This window comes from Rhipicephalus sanguineus, chromosome 11, assembly GCF_013339695.2.
Source record: "Rhipicephalus sanguineus isolate Rsan-2018 chromosome 11, BIME_Rsan_1.4, whole genome shotgun sequence".
NCBI lineage: Eukaryota > Metazoa > Arthropoda > Arachnida > Ixodida > Ixodidae > Rhipicephalus > Rhipicephalus sanguineus.
Genome location: NC_051186.1, coordinates 87,551,734 through 87,571,777, shown reverse-complemented (window position 1 = coordinate 87,571,777; position 20,044 = coordinate 87,551,734). Strand labels below are relative to the sequence as shown.

Genomic DNA, 20,044 nt, shown 5'->3' with positions numbered 1-20,044 from the left:
CTGGGTGATGCTACTAAAAGTGCTCGGCGCTCGACGAATCCGTGACAACGTTACGTTCGAAGTACGCCTGAAAACGTACCAGGCAGGCATTCCAGCTGCTTGCTGTCTTGTCAAACTCTGGCGGCCTAGATACCATCTTCGCCGCCACTGAAGTGACCCAGCAGAGCAGCGACAGGAATCTGAGCTGTTCATTGCTCAGCATTTGGGCATTTTGTAATTGAAAACCACGGGAGTATAGGCATGTGCTGTGGCCGAGTCCGTCTTGATTTGCTGAAAGCTGATAAAGAACTCGGGCGCGCGAGTGCGCCTTGTCAACGATGCTGCAGCTTCTTTCTTCTCGAATAAATTCATGATAGGGCGTAAAATGAACTACTTTCGCTCATTCCGTCATAGACAAGGATACGAATATGCATGGAAATGAGAAAGGCTGTTTTCTCACGCGCTACGGCGTAATATCTCCTAGGTAAGTGCTCTCTACCGCCGACAACGCACACATGTTTTCATTTTCACAGTACCTGCAATGGTTTGATGCCTGTTCACCCATGCCCATGACGTAAGAACACATTGAAAAACGTTTAATAAAAAAGAAGAGGGGTTCGGGAAGCAGGTGGGTGGGGCCCCTAGTCCAGGGCTCCACTGGCCTCAGCAGCCCGCCGCGCCTGGTCCAGGAGAGCCACTTGGGCCTCCTTTTCCTCGCTGGCGAGCAGGGTCTCCCACTGCTCCGTCCTGAATTTTTGCGCCGGAATCTGAGGCAAATTACAGTGTAGTATGCGCTATGGTGTCCCGCTAAGAGAGCAATATTGATATATTCGAAATGCAGCTTTTCTTGACTCATTTATTACCTAGAAACATATCCACGTACAGTACACAAGCTTTCATTTATAAACTGGAACATACAAGGAAACAGACAACTTCATTTATGGAAACAACAGACGTCTCGAACAAGTGTTGCGCATACTGAATGATCTGAACGCTCACGTTTTCCAAGTTCCTGGCCACTACTGGTATTATCTGCACTTTTCTGCATAGCTTCGTCGCTTTAACGGGGCATATGTCCGTCACTGCGGCTTTTTTTTTTTCGTAGGTCAGAAGTGCAGACTTCCTGTCCCTGTAATAAGAGAAATTAGTTTCTCTAGGTTCGCGGCAAGCTACGGCAATAGTCCCTATATAGCAAGTGTCCTTGCCGACCCGCTTTCCACCTAAAATGTTCCATACATTTGCTCTGGGGGCGCACTTGAATGGCGCTATCCCGAATGCGAAGATCGTACGTCTTTTTTAAACCTAGAAAAATAGACATTTGCATCATTCATTCAATCATAATTACAAATGTACTGATCTCTACGTAGATGCATTTCTGAGCACATAATTCCAGGGTGTTAAAGAAATGTCACAAGTTTCGTCAGAGCGGGAGAGCATTGATACTGCTATACACTGGCAACATATTCAATATTAAAATAATGGGGCCAATTATTCCCGCACGTACCACTAACAATTATCTTGTTGCGGAGCAACCGCGGAGAGATGCGTGTCCTCTTTAAAGCTGAAATGTCGATAATTTACGCTCGACTTGTATATTCTCGCTCGTCAAAAGGACATGCCGTTCCTTTCGCCGGTTTTTGTTTCCGTCGTGTTTGGTGCATGCTGCCGAGGGGTCAACTCGCTTGGCAATTCAAACACGCGAGAAATATGCCGCGGCGCCTCACATACGAGTGTTCGCATTGTTGAGCATTGGCTAGTGCTTATTGCCGTTCACGAAGCCGGTGTAGCAGGGGAGTAGCCAAAATATTTTAACACGAAAGTGTTTTATGCCGGGGTCTACCAAGTACATTCGTCACGGATATGACGTTGATATAATAGACAATAACGGGTGAGAAAGAAAAAAACCAAGAAAAAGATACCCCGCTGGGAATCGAACCCACGACGTTGTGGCCGCGACGGCAAGCGCCCGACGCTCTACCGCCTAAGCTACCTCGAAAGATGCTAGACGCGGCTCGAACGCACCCTATATCTTTCACACATTCTCTTTCGCGGCGGGCGAAGCCGGGAGGTGCCGCCGTCTGTGAGATGTGAAAAGAAGTAATGCTTCACGATCGACACTTACTAGCGCTCACTCCAAGATTGCGCGCGATATTGGAGGCCATGGTTAAAGCGTCTCGATACGAGAGCGGTAGACTGGCCGCGCTGGCGTCGCCGAGGCACCCTTGACGCAGTTACGTTGGCTAAGGCATAGAGTTTCCTAAAATGACCTAGAGGGAACTCTGGCGCTGCGATCGTTCAGCCACCATGGGAATCATGGGAATGATGGGTAGTACACGGATTTGCCTAGTCTTCGTGCTTGTGGGCTTCGAACGCACTTGTGGCTTTGTTTATTGCTATGTTCAGGTTTTCTTTCGGATAAAAGAATGGATTGTTTTGAACTTCGCGACCAGATTTGAATCGTTGAGCCTAAAGAAGTTAAAGTGGTGAAGTGAAACTGCTGATTTTTGTTGAACTTCGTTTTGCGACAAAGCGGATGCAGGCGACGCGGAGCCAAACGAAGCCGAAAGAACGAAGTTTAGACAAATCCGTGTACTACCCATGATTCCCATGCTGGCTGAAGCGCGATGCATTGCAGCTCCCATAGACACTAGCGCCAGAGTTCCCTCTAGTAAGTATTGTAGGAAACTCTATGGGTTAAGGTATTTCTTTGCCTTTCGCTTCGTGTTAGCGTGCGTCGGCTCATCGGAGTAGTGCACCTTCCACGTGCACCAACGGGATTTCTCCGCCGCCGACTGCTTCAATTGCGAGAGCACCGACTAACAAAACCGCTGCAATATGCGTTGCAGAAAGCACGCGATTTCGACGGGCGAATGTCGTGCCTTGGTGGAGCGAGAGCAGCGCCTGCGAGACAGAGGCCAGCGGGACGCACGCGTTTGCGGCTCAGGCTACGAACCTCTACCTCCCCTGTTGCTGAAGCGCAGTGTGTGTTATGTATGCACGAGCACAGGCGTCGGCTACCCATTACTAGAAAGCGCACACCGTGCCGTTTCTCTCCCTAATTGACGACGCTGTGAAGAAGTGCATACCGGGTATTTTCGGGGGGGGGGGGGGGGCGTTCAACCATACTTTATGTATGTTCGTGCGTGCGTATGTGTGCGTGCGTGTATATATATGCAAGCAAAATTGACAATTTTCGGGGGGTGGGGTTTGAAACATCCCAACAACCCCCCCCCCCCCCCTTGTCTTGGCTACGCCCCTGCTGTGTAGTGCAAACACGACGCGGCGCTGCATTTCTCTGGCGCACCCAGGGCACCAGGTCGTCACCTGCTGCGAATACAGAAAAAAAAGATGTAGGCCTATTGGATCGAAGATTTCACGCTGACAGTGCGGAAAAAATCCGCGCTGGACTATTTTTTTAGATGTTGGGACATATGTGGAGCACGCGAAACGCATCGTGGTGACCGCATCAGCGTTTGAAACGCGCCTTGATGGATGGTGGCGTCCTCCTTGTAGAAGTGCCCTTTTGCCCGCAACCAATTAGCCGCCATGCACGCCGGTGTCCACATTGATGAGGAGGCTGATGTTCTGTAGAAATCAGACATCATTGCAATACACCTGTCAATATAGTTTTTTCAGCGTTTCGTTATGCGAAGCACCCGTTGCAGCAGCATCTTATAGTAAATACTGGGGTATTTTCGTGCTAAAATACATGATAGTATTAAGAGGCAGGCCGTAATGGCGCCCTCCAATTGCTTTTCGTCCGCCCTGGGTTCTTTAACGTGCATCTAAATCTAAGCACACGCGCACTTTTCTAACGAGCAGGCGTGGTTTGACGGCAAGAAATTTGGGAATTTCTTTATCGAAATTTCCGATTTAGCGAAATAGTAGCGCGGTTCTCACTTTGTTAAATCGAATTTCAAGTGAATTAGCAATTTTCTTATTCAGGGCTGTATTAATTTAACCCAAAGCGTTACTAACAAACTGCAATTCTCATTTCGCTATTGGCAAGCAATATGAAGCATTTGTAAAGCACACGAGAACTCACCGTTGGTAGGCGTAGTTATTTTCACGACTGCACATGCGAGGTCCCTAGATATATAGACAATATCTTCTGTCTGCTTAAGGGTGCCACCTAAGATGAAAGAAATAGACCGTTTATCGCGATCTTTTTCTGATGTTACTCCAACGTGTGAAGGATTTGCTCTACCACCTACCACCACCAGAAATTATTTACGGTAATTGAAATAACGAGCATCCCTATCAAAATTTAGTACATCGTCCATTACCGTATTCTGCTATTACGGCTGCACTTTTCCCATCATAATGGTGGATATTGTGGTGGGCATGGCGAAGACAAGGTGGGTGTTGTACCGTGCCTCACTGAACGCACAATTATTCCCGCATAAGCAGACCCCTCGTCAAAACTATTGCAATATGGATGTCTTGAACCGTAGCTGTAGCTTGAAATGAAGAGGATGTCGTGCCTGGGTATTTGAATCCATCCCTCATCGGCAACCAGGTTGTTGCTACGATAGGGCAGCGTCGTACCCGGACTCCGTTTGGTAGCGTAGTCGAGTCTCCGGGTTGAGGAACTGATGCTATAGCAAATTGGGAAAACAATAACAAGTTTACTGGCACATTTTGTACACTCAATTACATCGAGAAAAGGTCAGAGCTCAGCGACGAGCGAATTGAATGAGCCTGTTACCGAGGGCTCAGAGCGCCATTTCTCACTCAGCACCGTCGTTTTAACCCCTCAGTTTGGCTCCTCCTTCTTGATGACCACCAATCACACACACGACAGCTCCCACCATGGCACAGTCAATTTCACTGTCGCTGAGGGGTCGTTGCCCACTTGAAGCAGCAAGGGTCCGGCGGTTGACGGCACGCAGGTGGGAGAAGCAGGACAACAGGTTCCTCGTGCTTGCCCCTCCGATTCTTTCCGCGAAGACAGAACGTCTTTGCTCCTGCAGTTCTTTCCCCAAAGGCAGAAAAAGGTTTGCGGAGACTCCCGTCCAAACATACCCGGCAGGTGGCTTCGGCAGCGTACCAAGCTAAGCCCAGGTGGCCGATTGTCTCCGGCTTTGCCGTCCCAGACTTTGAGGCTGAGATTCTGCCCATTGTTGGTCACTCGCCGTCCCAGGAATTCCGTTTCGTGGGAAGGATGCAGGTGTTCTAGCTGTGTGAGAACGCCTCGCCCGCAGATTCTCATGGTCAGCGCTTCGCCACCGACTGCCAGTCATAACAGCCTCCTCCCTCGCCAGTGGAGAAACGGAGGGTAGCAGCCACCGCTGCTGCTCGAAGGCTCGACGTAATTCGCCACCGTTGAATGCCCAAAGATCGTCTTCGCTTGAAGCATTGTCTGGTCAGTGGCCACCCAAATTCTGCGGCCTCTCTGAAACTCAACCACATGCAGAGCAAGCACTCGGCCGCCTCCGAGCAAACCAGGCCAAAAGAGGGTTGGTAAACAAACTTTCATTACTAGCTTTATATTAAAAGCTGACACTCAAAACTCTCAGGACTCACTTAAGCTGAGAAACCAAACGTGCTACTTTACTCAATCAAACAAATAGTTGCACAAAAAAAAACCCCTAATATATCAATTTCGAGACATTGGGAAGAGCACCTCAGAATCGCTTAGAAAGAGCGGCTAAGCGCGTCAGCGTTTCCACTCAAATTTTGCCCTTCTTATCCTTAATGTCGAAAAGATATTACCTAAAAATACAACTCCACCTCAGAAGGTGACTGTTCTTAGATGTCGAGGTTTGCAGCCAGGCAAGGGGATAATGATCCGTATCTACGCTGAATTTGACGCCTCCGAGATAACACTACAACTAATGAATGGCCCACACAATGCAAGCGCACTCCCTTTCTGAAGTGCAGTACGCCATCTCTCGAGAACTCAATTTTCGGTTCAAGTATATAGAGCACGGGCTGTTCATTACCTTCGTCATCCTTCTAACATTGAACGGCACCTAGGCCTCGATCACTCACATAGCTCTGGACCGTGAATTCACGGTCGAAATCCTGAGCTCGCAAAACCGGACGGTTAATCAGTACCGCCTTCGTGCTTAAGAAGGCAGCTTCCTTCTTTTCATCCTAGACTACTTTCACCTGTTCTGTCCCGCGAAGAACATCGGTCAAGGGGTGACCAACGATGAATAACTTCCGATGCAAAGACTGCATTCCAGCGAGCCCCAAAACGCCCCTTCGTCCGTCTTTGTTTTGGGCCGCGGATAGTCAACTACTGCTGAGCTCTCAAGCTCACTAGGTTTCCTAAAACCTAGGCCTACGCCGTGACCTAAATAGTCTACGATTGCACTTGCAAAACGATCTTCTCATCCTTTATAGTCAGAACCTCAACAAAAGGTTCGACCGCGACTCATACATGCCGGAACAATCGCTCACACCGTAACGTTCGCAAAAGCTTAATGATCCGCTTGTGTGATCACTCGATCATTATTCCTTCACAAGAAAAAGAACAAAACATAACGGGATATACACTGCTTTCTAACTGGTTCATTCGGTTAAAGTTACCTGCCCGTGCCAACGCCTCTGATAAAAACCACTGTGCTCTCCTGAGCGCTTCAATTACCTCATTCCTATAGCGTTGCAAAAGACAAAGTACAACTAACCAATTACCTAATCCCTCTAAGTTCTTCTAAAAGCTGATCCTTACGTTACGTCACAACGCACATTGTACAACAACAACAAAAAAACAACCCCAGGTGCAATACACTTCAAAAGCACCTCAAACATTTGCATTGGTTTTATGCTAAAACCTTGCACTAAATGCCTGTCAATTCTAATAGTGCGTAACGAAAACTGCACCGCTCAGTGCCAAACTCATTTCGGAAACTGATGCTGATATCTCTCTTCAAATGCTTATTTACCCCAAATTGACATGAAAGTGAACGCATACGATATCGCACATAAACCTTTCAAAACTAGTTCAATTACAGTTTTCGCACTAAAACACTTTCATCAGAAGTTCATCCTAATGATTAAAGAAAAAGAACTTCGATGCTCTCTTTAGCCTTTACTACTGCGCGGTTTTTCTTCTTAAAACTTTGCACCACATCTCGTAACACACAAAAATAAACTGGCTGAATTCTACATTCCTAACAAAACAATAAGTAATCCTAGTTTGCACGCACGTGCAAACCTACACGAACTGACCGTCCCCCCTTTCTCAGTTAGATTCGCTTGAATCGTACCCGATGGGGACGCGGTCCTGCCGGCTTTCTAGCTCGCCAGAGGCCACAACATGCACGAGCCAACAGCTGCACTCTACTGTCACGCTTCACTCGGCACCTCGGTCGGCTCCCTTCAGGAAGGCGAATGGAATGCCAGAAACGGGGAAGAAACAGTGTCCGTTCTCCCTTTGTGCTCGCCTCCGCGCGGTGCTTTGTTACCCGCCGTACACTGGCCTTTCGGCTTTGACGACTCGGACACACCTGCTTTCCCGAAGCTGTCCTCAACCTCGCCTTCCGTCGTGGGAGCGCACCTTGCTTTCTCCCTCTGCGCCCCTCTCGCTGCTTGCGGCTGAATGAACGCCTCAATTTACGTTTCCGCAAACTGTCCGTTGGCCTACGCTTGCGTCTTTCTCGCGCCGGGGTGGGACCTTTCTTAAGCTTACGCTGAGCCGAATGCTTCCGCCGCTTTCTTTTTCTACGATGTCGGCGAACCTCCTTTCTCTCGATGCCTCGATCATCGCTTCGGGTCGCGACATGCGGAGTTGTGCAGCTAGTTGGTGCTTGTGCTACACGTTCTTTCTCGCGCAAGCCTTTCGATTCCTCCGCCATGTCGGAATGTCGGGCCAAATTATCTGTGTCAACACTCACAAATTCTGAAACTGGGCCCTCTCCGATGGTATCGCTGCACCCCTGAACAGTCGCGTCTTTGCTATGGTCGGCCGCCCCGCTAACCGTGTCTACCTTTCACGGTTCTGAAACGTCCGCCGAACGCTTTCGCCCCTTTCTTTTTCTGCGCTTTCGGCAAACATCCTTTCCCACGACGCCTTCATCCTCGCTTCGGGTCGCGACATGCGGAGCCGTGCAGCTCGTTGGTGTTTCCGCTGCACCTTCCATCTCGCTCACACCTGAATTCTCCGTTACGTCGGACTGTCGGGCCAAATTATCTGCGTCAACGCCAATAAAATCTAATGCTGTGCCCTCACCGACGGTATCGCCGAACCTTTGAAGCGTCGCGTCCTTGCTATGGTTAGCCACCACACTAACCGTGTGTACGTTTGACGATTCCGAAACGTCCCTGTGGGGCACGAAGGTTTCCAGCTCCTCATTGAGCCCATTAGGGCGGCTGGTACAAACCTCGTCCACGCAAGGAACGTCTTTCGGAATTGTCTCTAACTCTAGACCGGCCAAGGCCTCATTCTCAACCTGCTTTGCTTTCATGCTCTCTTGAAAGCTCGGGCCTTTCTCTGGCGCGATCCCGCCAACGGCGACCTCTCGCTCTTTGTTCTCTCTCTCGCTCTTACGCTTACGCCTCCTTTCCTCGAACGCCTGTCTCTTTGCTTCGAGTTTTACGCGGCGTTCCTCTCTTTCACGCTCACGCCTCTTTTCTTCCCTTTCGAGTTCTGCGTGGCGTTGTCTCTCTTTCTCCCTTTCGAGTTCTGCGCGCCATTCCTCTCTTATACCATATATTCCGAAACTCCGGAATAAAGATGCCTTAATTACATCGTAGTTGTCCGCGTCCTTCTCACTGAGTCGCGCAACAACCTCAAGTGCCTCACTGGGCAGAACTGACAATAACCCCTGAGACCAAGTGTCTCGCTCAAAAGACAGTGCCTCACACATTTGCTCAAATTGTGCAAGATATAGGCCGATATCCCCTGATACCACATATGGCTGCATATACCTTGACATCTTGAACTCTGCCTTCTTGTTGAGTAGAGGTACCACTGGCTGGGGACTACTGCCCGGCCTCTTACTCAACTCCAGGAGTTCTACCTTGACTTCTAGTTTGCGGAGCTCAATCTCTTGCTCACGCCACCTTTCCTCTCTTTCACGCTTACGCCTCTTTTCTTCCCTTTCGAGTTCTGCGCGGCGTTCCTCTCTTTCTCGCTGTCTGAGTTGCTCTTCCTTTTTTTGGTTGACGACCTCCCATTCTTCACAGAGCTCCCCATCATCGGCCCCCAAATCAATAATTGCCTGTATGATTAGGGATTTTCGTGCCAAACCCTTTGTAACGATCCCCAATTCCTTACATAACAGCAACAAGTCCGACTCCGCAGCTTCTCTAAATCCATGATCGTCCTGTGTGCCCGCTACTTCCAACATAACTATCCGAGAGTACGTAACCTTGAGTCTCTCGGCAAAGTTATCTACCAGTTCTAAAACCCTCGTTTAGAACCTGGTCCACATCAAAGGAAAAGCCAAGCACTCACCCACACGTGATCGATGTCTTGAGACAGCTGCATTCCCTTAGGCCGACTGTTGTTGTCGCTTGTAGCTTCAGATCCCAGCGCTGATCACCAGTTGTCGTGCCTGGGAATTTGGATCCATCCCTCATCGGCAACCAGGTTGTTGCTACGATAGGGCAGCGTCGTACCCGGACTCCGTTTGGTAGCGTAGTCGAGTCTCCGGGTTGAGGAACTGATGCTATAGCAAGATGGGAAAACAATTACAAGTTTACTGGCACATTTCGTACACTCAATTACATCGAGACAAGGTCAGAGTTCAGCGACGAGCGAATTGGATGAGCCTGTTACCGAGGGCTCAGAGCGCCATTTCTCACTCAGCACCGTCGTTTTAACCCCTCAGTTTGGCTCCTCCTTCTTTATGACCACCAATCACACACACGACACCTCCCACCATGGCACAGTCCATTTCACTGTCGCTGAGGGGTCGTTGCCCACTTGAAGCATCAAGGGTCCGGCGGTTGACGGCACGCAGGTGGGAGAAGCAGGACAACAGGTTCCTCGTGCTTGCCCCTCCGATTCTTTCCGCGAAGACAGAACGTCTTTGCTCCTGCAGTTCTTTCCCCGAAGGCAGAAAAAGGTTTGCGGAGACTCCCGTCCAAACATACCCGTCAGGTGGCTTCGGCAGCGTACCAAGCTAAGCCAAGGTGGCCCATTGTCTCCGGTTTTGCCGTCCCAGACTTTGAGGCCGAGATTCTGCCCATTGTTGGTCACTCGCCGTCCCAGGAATTCCGTTTCGTGGGAAGGATGCAGGTGTTCTAGCAGTGTGAGAACGCCTCGCCCGCAGATTCTCATGGTCAGCGCTTCGCCACCGACTGCCAGTCATAACAAGTACGACAGACTCGCTACAAATTTTGCTCCCTACCGCGGTAGGTGCCCACGAATTAAGCGTGGATGGGTAGCGCTGTTCTGCTGATTCGAGTGCACACCGGTTCATCCCAGAGACTCAGCGGATACAGCTCTTCATCTGATTGGTCGAGCGCCCGCGCTCATGATCCGAGAGTTAGCATTATGCATGTAGCAATATTTTACAGCGAAAGCTGTTATGAGATCACAACAAGGGCCGTTTTTTTGCCGCGTAGTTGTCCGCAGCCGCCGCCGCCAGAATCCGTAAGCACTATCGCTCGAAATAAGAAAAAAAACGAAATAAGAAAAAGTTTCCAGGATGGAACGAGGTTCGAACCTGCGCCCTCGCGTGGGAGCCCGGTATTCTATCTCAGAGCCATGCCGGTGCTTGAATCTATTTTGCAAAGAGACCCTATACAGGTTTCATGTCGGGAAGGAACCACATTAACATATGCAATGTGGCGTGATAGAAGAGTAAAATAACAACCAAGGGTCACACAAACTCGAATTCTGTAACCAGGCGTCACACCATGCAAATTGCGCAACGAGTGGGTTGTTGAATGTTTCCAACCCATTACAAAGGGCTCTGTCATAATTCTTCATCGTCACTAGCCAAAGTATCAACAAAGTGCACATAATGCCTTACAGGTGTTTAGCAGGTACAACGGTTCTGCGCAGAACGACGAAAAATTGCATAGTGGCTGCTTCCCTACTTCAAAAATTATCATTTATAGCGTAGTGGGTTCCTCGCAAGTGCGCTTCTATTGGTTGCCAGGGAGCCCATAAGGCTTCCATGATCAATTTCCTCGGGGCCTCAATAACGTTAATTCCCCCTTTCTCTCTCTCTTTCTCACGTTAGCATATGTAATGAAGCGTGGTGGGAGAGTGAAATAACGACCGTGCGTCACACAATGCGAAATACGTAACTAGTGGGTCCTTCAAAGCTTCCAACCCATTACAAAAGGCTTAGTCATAATTCTACATCGTCATCAGCCGTCTCATCACGAAACTGCACACAATGCCTTACAGATGGTACTCCGCAGAATGACGACTAATGTCGTGGTGGGTGCTTCCCAACTTCACAAAAATCATCATTTGTGGCGTAGTGGGTACGTAGAGTGTAGTTGTATTAGTAGCAACAAGAGAGTTTATAACGGGCTCTAGAAATGTCGCTCTATGAGCTTTCGCTGTGACTGTGCTGCGCTTTCCTGGCAGACCTGGCGTTTTTTTAAAGCAGCACCCACACCAGCGTGCTGCATACGGCTGTTTTCCTCTATGTGTAACGGGTCCTATATTTTCTCGCCATGCTACACGGATTGTTACCGATATAAGGAGAGGCCGCACATCGGTGCAAGAACATTGACACCGACAAAGACGTGGGGACATTCCATCGTTTCCAATATAAACCGGGGCTAGCCGACGACAGTAATCACTTAACGAACACCAGTCGTCATTCGCTAACACCAGCTAACATATCTATGGTATGATCACTTGTTGCAGCAAATGTAATTCCGTATTTTCTGCATGGACTCTCTCCTTCCTGCAGTAAGTGCATTTTCCTGCTTTCTTTTTGTTTGACTGTCTTATGGTTGCACGTTGCACTGGTTGTACCACGCAGTTAGTTGTTCCGCCAGCTGTATGGTTCGGTTACTTCATGCGGCACGAGTACCTGTGCTGAGCGCGCAGCACAGTTCCAACGAAAGCTGGAAGAGCGCCCTTTCTAGAGCCGGTTCGAAAGTCTCCTGGGGAAACGAATACAAGTACACATGCAAAGTATCCATTACGCCACAAATCATAATTTTTGTGTAGTAGGGAAGCACCCACTATGCCATTATTCGTCTTTCTGCGGATAAGCGAGGTACCCGCTACACATCTGTACTTTGTCGATGCTGCATGTGGCTGATGACGATGAACAATTATTGTTGAGCACATTCTAAGGGTGCTTTAATCCACACGCTCGTTGCGCAATTAGCATTGTGTGGCGCCTGGTTGTTATTTTACTCTTCTGCCAGCAGGGGCGTAGCCAGAAATTTTTTTCGGGGGGGGGGTTCAACCATACTTAATGTATGTTCGTGCGTGCGTTTGTATGTGTGCGTGTATATATACGCAAGCAAAACTGAAAAATTTCGGGGGGGGTTCGAACCCCCCCAACCCCCCCCCCCCCCCTTGGCTACGCCCCTGTCTGCCAGGCTATATTACACATGTTAACGCAATTCCTTGCCCGACATGACGCTTGTATAGTGTCTTTTTGCAAAGGAGTTTAGAGCCCCAGCGCGGCTCCGAGATAGAATACTTGACTGCCACGCAGAGGGCCTTGATTCAAATCCCATCCGATCCTGTATATTTTTACACGAAATTGTATCATGCCAGGGTCCACCAAGAATTCCATGACGTATTTCCGTCACGGAAATCAGTCAGCAAAATGCACACAATCAGATGGCAAAGGCAAAACTAGAAGTAAATATTCAATACATGGAAGTAGAGCCCACGACCACTCGGTCCGCGACGATGGGTGACGGATGCTTTAACTAACGCGCCGCGGTCACACATGCAGGTGACTTCCCGAATGCCCTTATTATATCTCACACTTTCTTCGCGCAGAGCCCTGGGTTCGCGAGGTGGTGTCGCCGTCGGGAAGCGGTAGGGTGAAGTAATGCATGGCATCCGCGATTACCTCCAGCAACGCGACGTTGCACCGTTGCTACGGCCGTCCCATTCGGCGCGTTTCCCTAACGAAGTGTAACTCTTTCCACGCCTTACACCTCGAGGTGATGGCTTTAGCCCAAGCCTCTGTCATAGCATCCATCTAAATTTAAAAAATAGCTCTGCGATGCTCACCTGCTTGTCACACCGCTTTCCCCACTCGAATCGTGAGAAATTACGGCCAGACTAGAGATATTACCACAAGCTCAGTAGAGAAGCTCAGCGTTCAATAACAGACGCTCTTCTGGCTGCCACATCGTTTTCTCTGGTTACGCTCTCCTCCTGCGAATGGAACAGCCTGAGCAACACTAGCAACGGTGCGTTGCCGGACCCAGTCTCGGAGGCCACGAGTAACGCATTATGACACTAACGATCACCGACTGCGAGCGTTTCGGTAGTCTAAGGTCGGCGGAGGGTTCCGCTGCAATGTCGTAGACAACGCTATGGTCGGGTAAATGCGGCCTCCACACTGATTCGATTCGGTGACTACGCAGTTGCGCGACTCGCCTTTCGCGTCAGTGTGTCACGCCTCCTCGCCAGCGTGAGGCCGCTTTCAAATGGACTAACGATGTTTCTGCGCCGCCAACAGCTTCGAGTGCACTGGCACCAACTGCTAGAGAGCGCACACCTTGCCGCTTCTCTCCTCAAATGACCGCGCTTTGAAACAGTGTCGCTGTGCGCGCAACCTGAAGCCATCAGTGTTCTGTTCGGTAGCTGCATTGGCGCGGTACATGGGCCAAGGAGTTCACCATACACCTTCAGAGACGGGCACTATTGCCCCGTGGAACAAAATGCAACTCAGTGAAAACAAACCTCTTCATCGCCTTTATAGCCCGGTTCAACGCCTGACGAACGCCCAAGTTTTCCGTCTGCTTTGTGCAGATAACCTAGATGCCGCCACTGCCGTCGCCTATACTGATGCCAGTGTGAGTGGCGCCACCATTCACACCGCTCTTGTATGCCCATTAGTACCAGAGGCTGGCCACACATGCTGGTATTTTGCGGATAACGCACCACCGGCTCACCTCGCTGAGCCGGCCGCCATACGTGACGGATTGGCAGCGCTGATACCTTTCCTTCTACCTGACAGGTGCTCTCAGCTCATCGTTTGTAGGGATTCGACACAAGCTATCCACGATATACGACGAGTGTATCGGTCTACGTCACTCACGGATAGTATTCACCATCTTGCTGCCTCCGCATCTGTGCGGATACGTGTTCAGTGGGTGCCTCGGACCGCTTTGCCGGACCTTGTCCAAGCTGATTTGGCAACCCACCCACAAGTTTAACCGCATCCACTACCGCATTTAACTGAGGACGCTCAAGGACAGGTGATCCGGGAAAAAGAAAGCCTCCGGCGTACCACACGAGCTCTTATACCTCCGTGTGGGTCCGACCTCCCTGGTGGTTTAACCCGCCGAGTGGAGGTTACGTTGCGGAGGCTTTGTGTTGGGGTTGCGCTTACCCATCCGTAACCACCCTTTGGGAGCGAAAGTACCGCGGCCCGTATGGTACACCGTGCCCATTTTGCGACGCCCCAATCCACGATGTAACTGTCACACACTTATTGTGGACTTGCACGTGTCTACAATTAAGCCGTCATCGTCACCTATGTGCAACAGGCCTCAGGCCTGGCCGACCACCCGACTTTGACCGCTGGATTAGTGTACCTCACCACCACTCTTTACTGGACTTCATACACGATGCAAATTTGTATGTGCATTTCTGAATCAATAATTATTATGCCTGAGGGCAGACGTTCGAAAAAAAGAAACAGTACATGTCGAGTTAGTCTTTATTATGTGCATGTTCAAGCCATCTTTGCTCGGGGACTCGAACATATGCTGTGCCCAGGTGTATGTTGACTACTACAGCTACCATAAAAGTTCATGGACGCTAGTCGTCGGGATGGAGATGTGCCACCAGGCGTCAACGTCGGTGCGTCCACATCAAGCGTTGCTATGGCTGCCAAACACCGGTATACACTGTGCAAGCTGTCGTAGGTCAATGTAAAATTTTCGTGTTTTACCGATTCCTATGATGGAGGGATCAACCATGTTTTTTTTCTAAATGCGAAGCATTTCTTAGTGAACTTCTGCGAGTTTATGCGTATCTATCTATCTATCTATCTATCTATCTATCTATCTATCTATCTATCTATCTATCTATCTATCTATCTATCTATCTATCTATCTATCTATCTATCTATCTATCTATCTATCTATCTATCTATCTATCTATCTATCTATCTATCTATCTATCTATCTATCTATCTATCTATCTATCTATTTCTTATTTCATTTTTTTCTTATTTCGAGCAATAGCGGTCACGGACACCGGCGGCGACGGACAACTACCCCACTACCGTTGTGATCTGACAAGGGCTTTGGCTGTAAAACCCGTATTTATATCGATCTAGCTTTGCGCGGCAAATGGGTGGTTGTCAGTTTTCCCTTTCATGGTCAACTATTGTGCAGCAGTCTACTAAGTTGTTGCTGCGGCGACTGCAGTGCCATGCTCCGTCTTGGTCGACTCTTCGGCAGGGAAACAACGAGTGTCTGCGCAATTTCGTGCCTTTGTATGCGCATGAGCTCGGATATCTCAACTCTAGAATGAACAGATTAGCTTAACTTTGTTCCAGTCGCACTATGGGAACGTGTGTTGAGGCTTCTTTCCCTGTATCATAAAGCTGAAGCTGGTGATGAATATAGGTAGGTTGAGAACGACATTATTTTTGTGCGCTGCTATTGACGGCAATGGTTGCCAACAGTGCAAAGGAAGCGACAGAGATGGCAAGGCAAACCCAATGTTTAGCAATAACTGCTGCAGCCGTGCCAAGCAGTGTAAATCCAAAGCGGGATGAGGGGCAACTCCTTTTAACACAGTGGCGTTGAGAGCCCGTGTTGTAGAGAATCCGGTGTCAACGTCGGTGGCATTGTCCGTGAGCGATAAATTTCAATAAATGCAAAGAATAAAAATCAGAGTTCTATCGCGAATCGAACACAGGCATTCTGCGTAGCATAAAGGCTTGAAAGTGCTTCGGAATAAGACCATACGCGGTCTGGATATCGGGTAAGGAGTCAGGTTAACAGGTCTAACATTGCGTGACAAAAGCGTAGAATCGTCCCGGGTGTCACACCATGTGAACTGCGTAAGAACGGGTCGTTCAAAGTAGCCAGACCATTAAAAAAGGGCTCAGCTATAATTGATCATCCACACCATCACCCAAAACATAAAAAAAAAATTACAACATCTCCCACTAAAAGGAACCATGAGAGGATGCGAAGCAGCATTGGGGGTGCACACCAAGTCTCTGTTTACACTCACTCGGCGTTTCCATTAGTGTGTGTGGTTTGTATTTAGTGTTTGTGCTATCATTACGTAGTGAACCCTGCGCTGCTGCTGCTCCGCGACGATCTCGATCTCAGCAGAGGTAGGAGTGCTGCTGCAACTGGCGCCGACGTTGACGTTACAACTCATATGAACGGTAGTGAAGCGAGAATGACGGAAGCCGACCGAGCGCACGCACTTATATGAAATGGGGGAGGGAGAAGAGAGAGAGGGTTTACAGGCTGCAGTGTGGGGGGATGAGAGGAGAGAAGGCGACCGAACGCCTGCGTAAATGCCTGCGTAAAGAAGGAGAGTGTGCGGCTGCAGCGGAGGGGAGAAGAGAGAAGGCGACCGAACACCTGCTTAAAGGAGGAGAGTTGGAGAGAGAGCAGGCGCATGCGTAGTGGAGCAAGGACGCCATCGGATCAAGCTCGCTCGTAAGATGCTTCGCATCTAAAAGTAAACAGCTACGTACGTGCGTCTATTGCCTTACAGACTCGTGGTGGGTACTTCAATGCTTCGCAAAATGGTGAATTGTGTTGTAGTGGGTAGTTCGCAACTGTATACTTGCAGGAAGCGCTTTGGCACAGTTTTCAACCACCACTGCTACGAGCACAGGCGTTTTCTTTTTCAAAGGGGTGGTGCCATCGAATTTCGAGGCTATAACAAGCCTGTTGTGGGTTTCCTCTGTATGCAAGGACATTCCACACGAAGGGTCGGACACAGCAAATGTTTAGAATATATTTTAACTCACTTCCAAAGTGTACCTAAACGCCCATTCTCCCGATCGAAACCCATCGCTAGCGCGCCAACACTGACGTAGATCTGTAGGTTGGGCAACGAAAGTGGTAGTCACATGCGCACCTCTCTTCTTCATTGGTTTTGCGCATTTTTCTGTACCTATATAAGAGGGTCATTCAGGTGCAATAAACAGTTGGTAGTGAGCGCTGAGTGTCGTGTGTGTTCCTCGGGTAGATGAGTGAGTGTTTGTGTGAGTGTTTGCGGGAGTCAAGTTTGCGCTGATCATCCTACACTATGTCGAATAACCAACTAGCCCAACAAAAAGTTTTATTGAAAGTGGTAGTGACGTCACACCAAAGCTGCTGTAGTAACGTGAGTGACCTCCGGACTCCGCCACTTCCGCAACGTACATACCGGCTGTAGTGAACTAGAATACATTCTAATTCACTATAGTACCGGCAAAGCATTGGTTGCTACATCACTCGCCGAGTTTCGATCGCTTCCTGGCTAAGTGCGTCACAGCCTTGGGTGGTCACGTGACCACGCCTCCTACACTTCTGCGTCACTACCCAACCTCGGCGCCCAAAAACCTAAACCGAAAGTTATCCATATCAAAAGGCGATAATAAATTATTTAGCGAGAACACATGAATCTTTGTGCGTGCATCATGCTTTCTGGAGCTATAGGAAGCGCTTACGGCAAAGAACGCGCAAGCCACAAATTTGGGGGCACCACCCCTTTAAGGCACGATTGAAGTCCCCACCGAGAATCGAAGCAAGGCAATCCAATGAGCAGACGATCTTAACTGGGCCGGATAACTCTATCGCGTAGCGCTGTTATATGCAAAGCTTTAGCGTCGCCCAAGTTTTTAAGAACAACGTTTAGGAACACTAGTGTCGCATGAATTCGTATAGTTCTAAAAAGGCTTTCCTGCGCATGTATCGGTGAAAATTTTCAATTGTTGCATTACCTGGAGAGCTGATGATCATGCGCTTCTTTCGTAGGGAGTCAAATTTAGCCAAAAGTCTGTAACTAAACCTGTAAACGGCAAATAGAATAACAGGTAAATTCTTCAGTGCCAACCTGTTAACTAAACTAGAATCTTACTTTTCCTCGCTCCGGTAGTACGACCGTAGGAATTCGACAGATTCGACAGTCAGAAGTACATATACATCTACTTTACATTCAATATTTGTCATTTCACTTGTGAGGTACGTCCATACTGGTGCAGTCGTATTTACAAACTGAAAAAAAATGTAAACAACATTTAACATACACAGAATAAATTAGAGAAGCCGATTTCATAGCGTAAGGTGTGCACAGAAAGCAGGAGCAAATAATGAATGGATGGCTGCCTACACTGCTCCCCGGTTACTTTTTTTTGCCGTTAATGTAAACGCTTACATTATATTTTCTTCGAAACGGGCAGTTGTAGGATATTGTGGCTGTTAATGCGCAGAGATGCTCAGCCAAGTGTGACTACCTTTCGTATGGGACTCAGCCTTCGAGATATTACATTAACAGCGCGAAAAAATTAATGAAGGATGAAGTGAAAGGACACAACAAGCAATTCACGTTAATCAGCTATATTTCTAGTCAGCTCTCGTCTGCGTCTCGAAGCTTCTTCCTTTGTTTATTTTTGCGCGCTGTTATTGCTGTGCGTCATAAAGTACCAATTCACCCAAACATTCACCTTGATAGGTTCAGGACAGTGAGGACTTTTTGCTGAGTTTCATGCGTATTCTACGTGAACTGTCCCAGTCTTGGAGCTCAAACATGTGCTAAGAAGTTTATTAGCAGAGAATACGGGAAGAACAAGCAGCGGTGAGCAGCGTTCCGCCGATCGCAGCAACCACGAGCTCATGCTGATCACGCTGCCACTGAGGTGCAGAGCAATGCCACTGAGGCGACTCTTCCTCTCTACAATCGCACTACGCAGAAAAAGGCGCCATCCTGGCGGCTTAGGGTGAGTACACAACGATTGTGTCGTAATACGGCTTAATGCGAGATGTGTGGACTAGTTCGCGGCCACTATAGCGTAGATCTGTCGATGGCGTGATGGGCTCCACGAGGTAATTGATGGAGGACGTTTGCTCTACAACGCGGTATGGTCCGAGGTATTTGGCAACGAGTTTTGCGGAGTGGCCGGGTGCGCTATCGGGTACCCGATAGCGCACCCAAGGAGTCTGGGGAAAAAGTTGGTGCCGAACGGTCGCCAGGTTGACGGTATTGCTGCTGTCACTGGTCCTCGGTAGATAAAGAGCGGGGAAGCTGGCGGCATTCTTCAGCATCTCGGGCAGCTTCGGACAGGTGCTACTTTCGGACTTGTCAGGTTTATATGGAAGAATGGTGTCAATCGTATTTGAATGTTCTCGTCCGTATAGAAGAGCGTACGGAGAAAATCCAGTAGTATCTTGTGCCGCCGTATTGTAAGCGTAGGTGACGAAAGGAAGAGCTTGGTCCCAATTTGAATAATCAGAGGCGACGTACGTTGATAGCATATCGCCAAGAGTACGGTAGAAGCGCTCTGTCATGCCGGTCGTTTGCGGATGGTACGCTGTACTTGTGTCGCGCACGATTCGGTATTCGTCAAGTAGTGCCTTCAAAGCGTCGGCAAGGAAGCGACGGCTTCTATCGCTAAGGAGCTCGCGAGGGGCATCATGGCGCAGAATGAAACATTGCAACGCAAACGTTGCAACGTCACGGGCTGTGGCAGTCGGCAGTGCGGCTGTTTCGGCATAACGTGTGAGATGATCTACCGCAAGGATAATCCAGTGGTTACCTGCTAGAGCTGATGGCAGCGGTCCATATATGTCAATGCCAACACAGTCAAAGGGTCGATTAGGCCAGGGAAGAGGTTGTGACGGATAGACTTGTCCGGCAGGTAACTTTCGTCGTTGGCACTGAACACGCGAGCGGATGAACTTCCGCACGTAGTTACACAAGCCGCACCAATAAAATCGGAGTCGAAGCATGGCGTACGTCTTCAAGAGCCCTGCATGCGCG

General features: G+C 49.1%; 1 protein-coding gene across 3 annotated transcripts in view; it reads right to left on the bottom strand.

The window, feature by feature from the left end:
• Positions 1-822: 822 nt before the first annotated feature.
• The window catches only part of LOC119373605 (uncharacterized), a 36,795-nt gene continuing 17,573 nt past the window's right edge, over positions 823-20,044 (bottom strand). For 2 of the 3 annotated variants that reach the window (XM_037643656.1, XM_037643659.1), the window contains exons 2-5: positions 18,146-18,282; positions 18,009-18,076; positions 4,025-4,111; positions 823-1,281 (exon numbers count right to left, since the gene is read on the bottom strand). In XM_037643656.1, the coding sequence (XP_037499584.1) occupies positions 1,133-1,281; positions 4,025-4,111; positions 18,009-18,076; positions 18,146-18,282 (441 nt within the window). In that variant the 3' untranslated portion in view covers positions 823-1,132. Of the gene's footprint in view, positions 1,282-3,209; positions 3,565-4,024; positions 4,112-18,008; positions 18,077-18,145; positions 18,283-20,044 lie in introns of those variants that run through there. The other variant, XM_037643657.2, reaches the window with a different exon arrangement.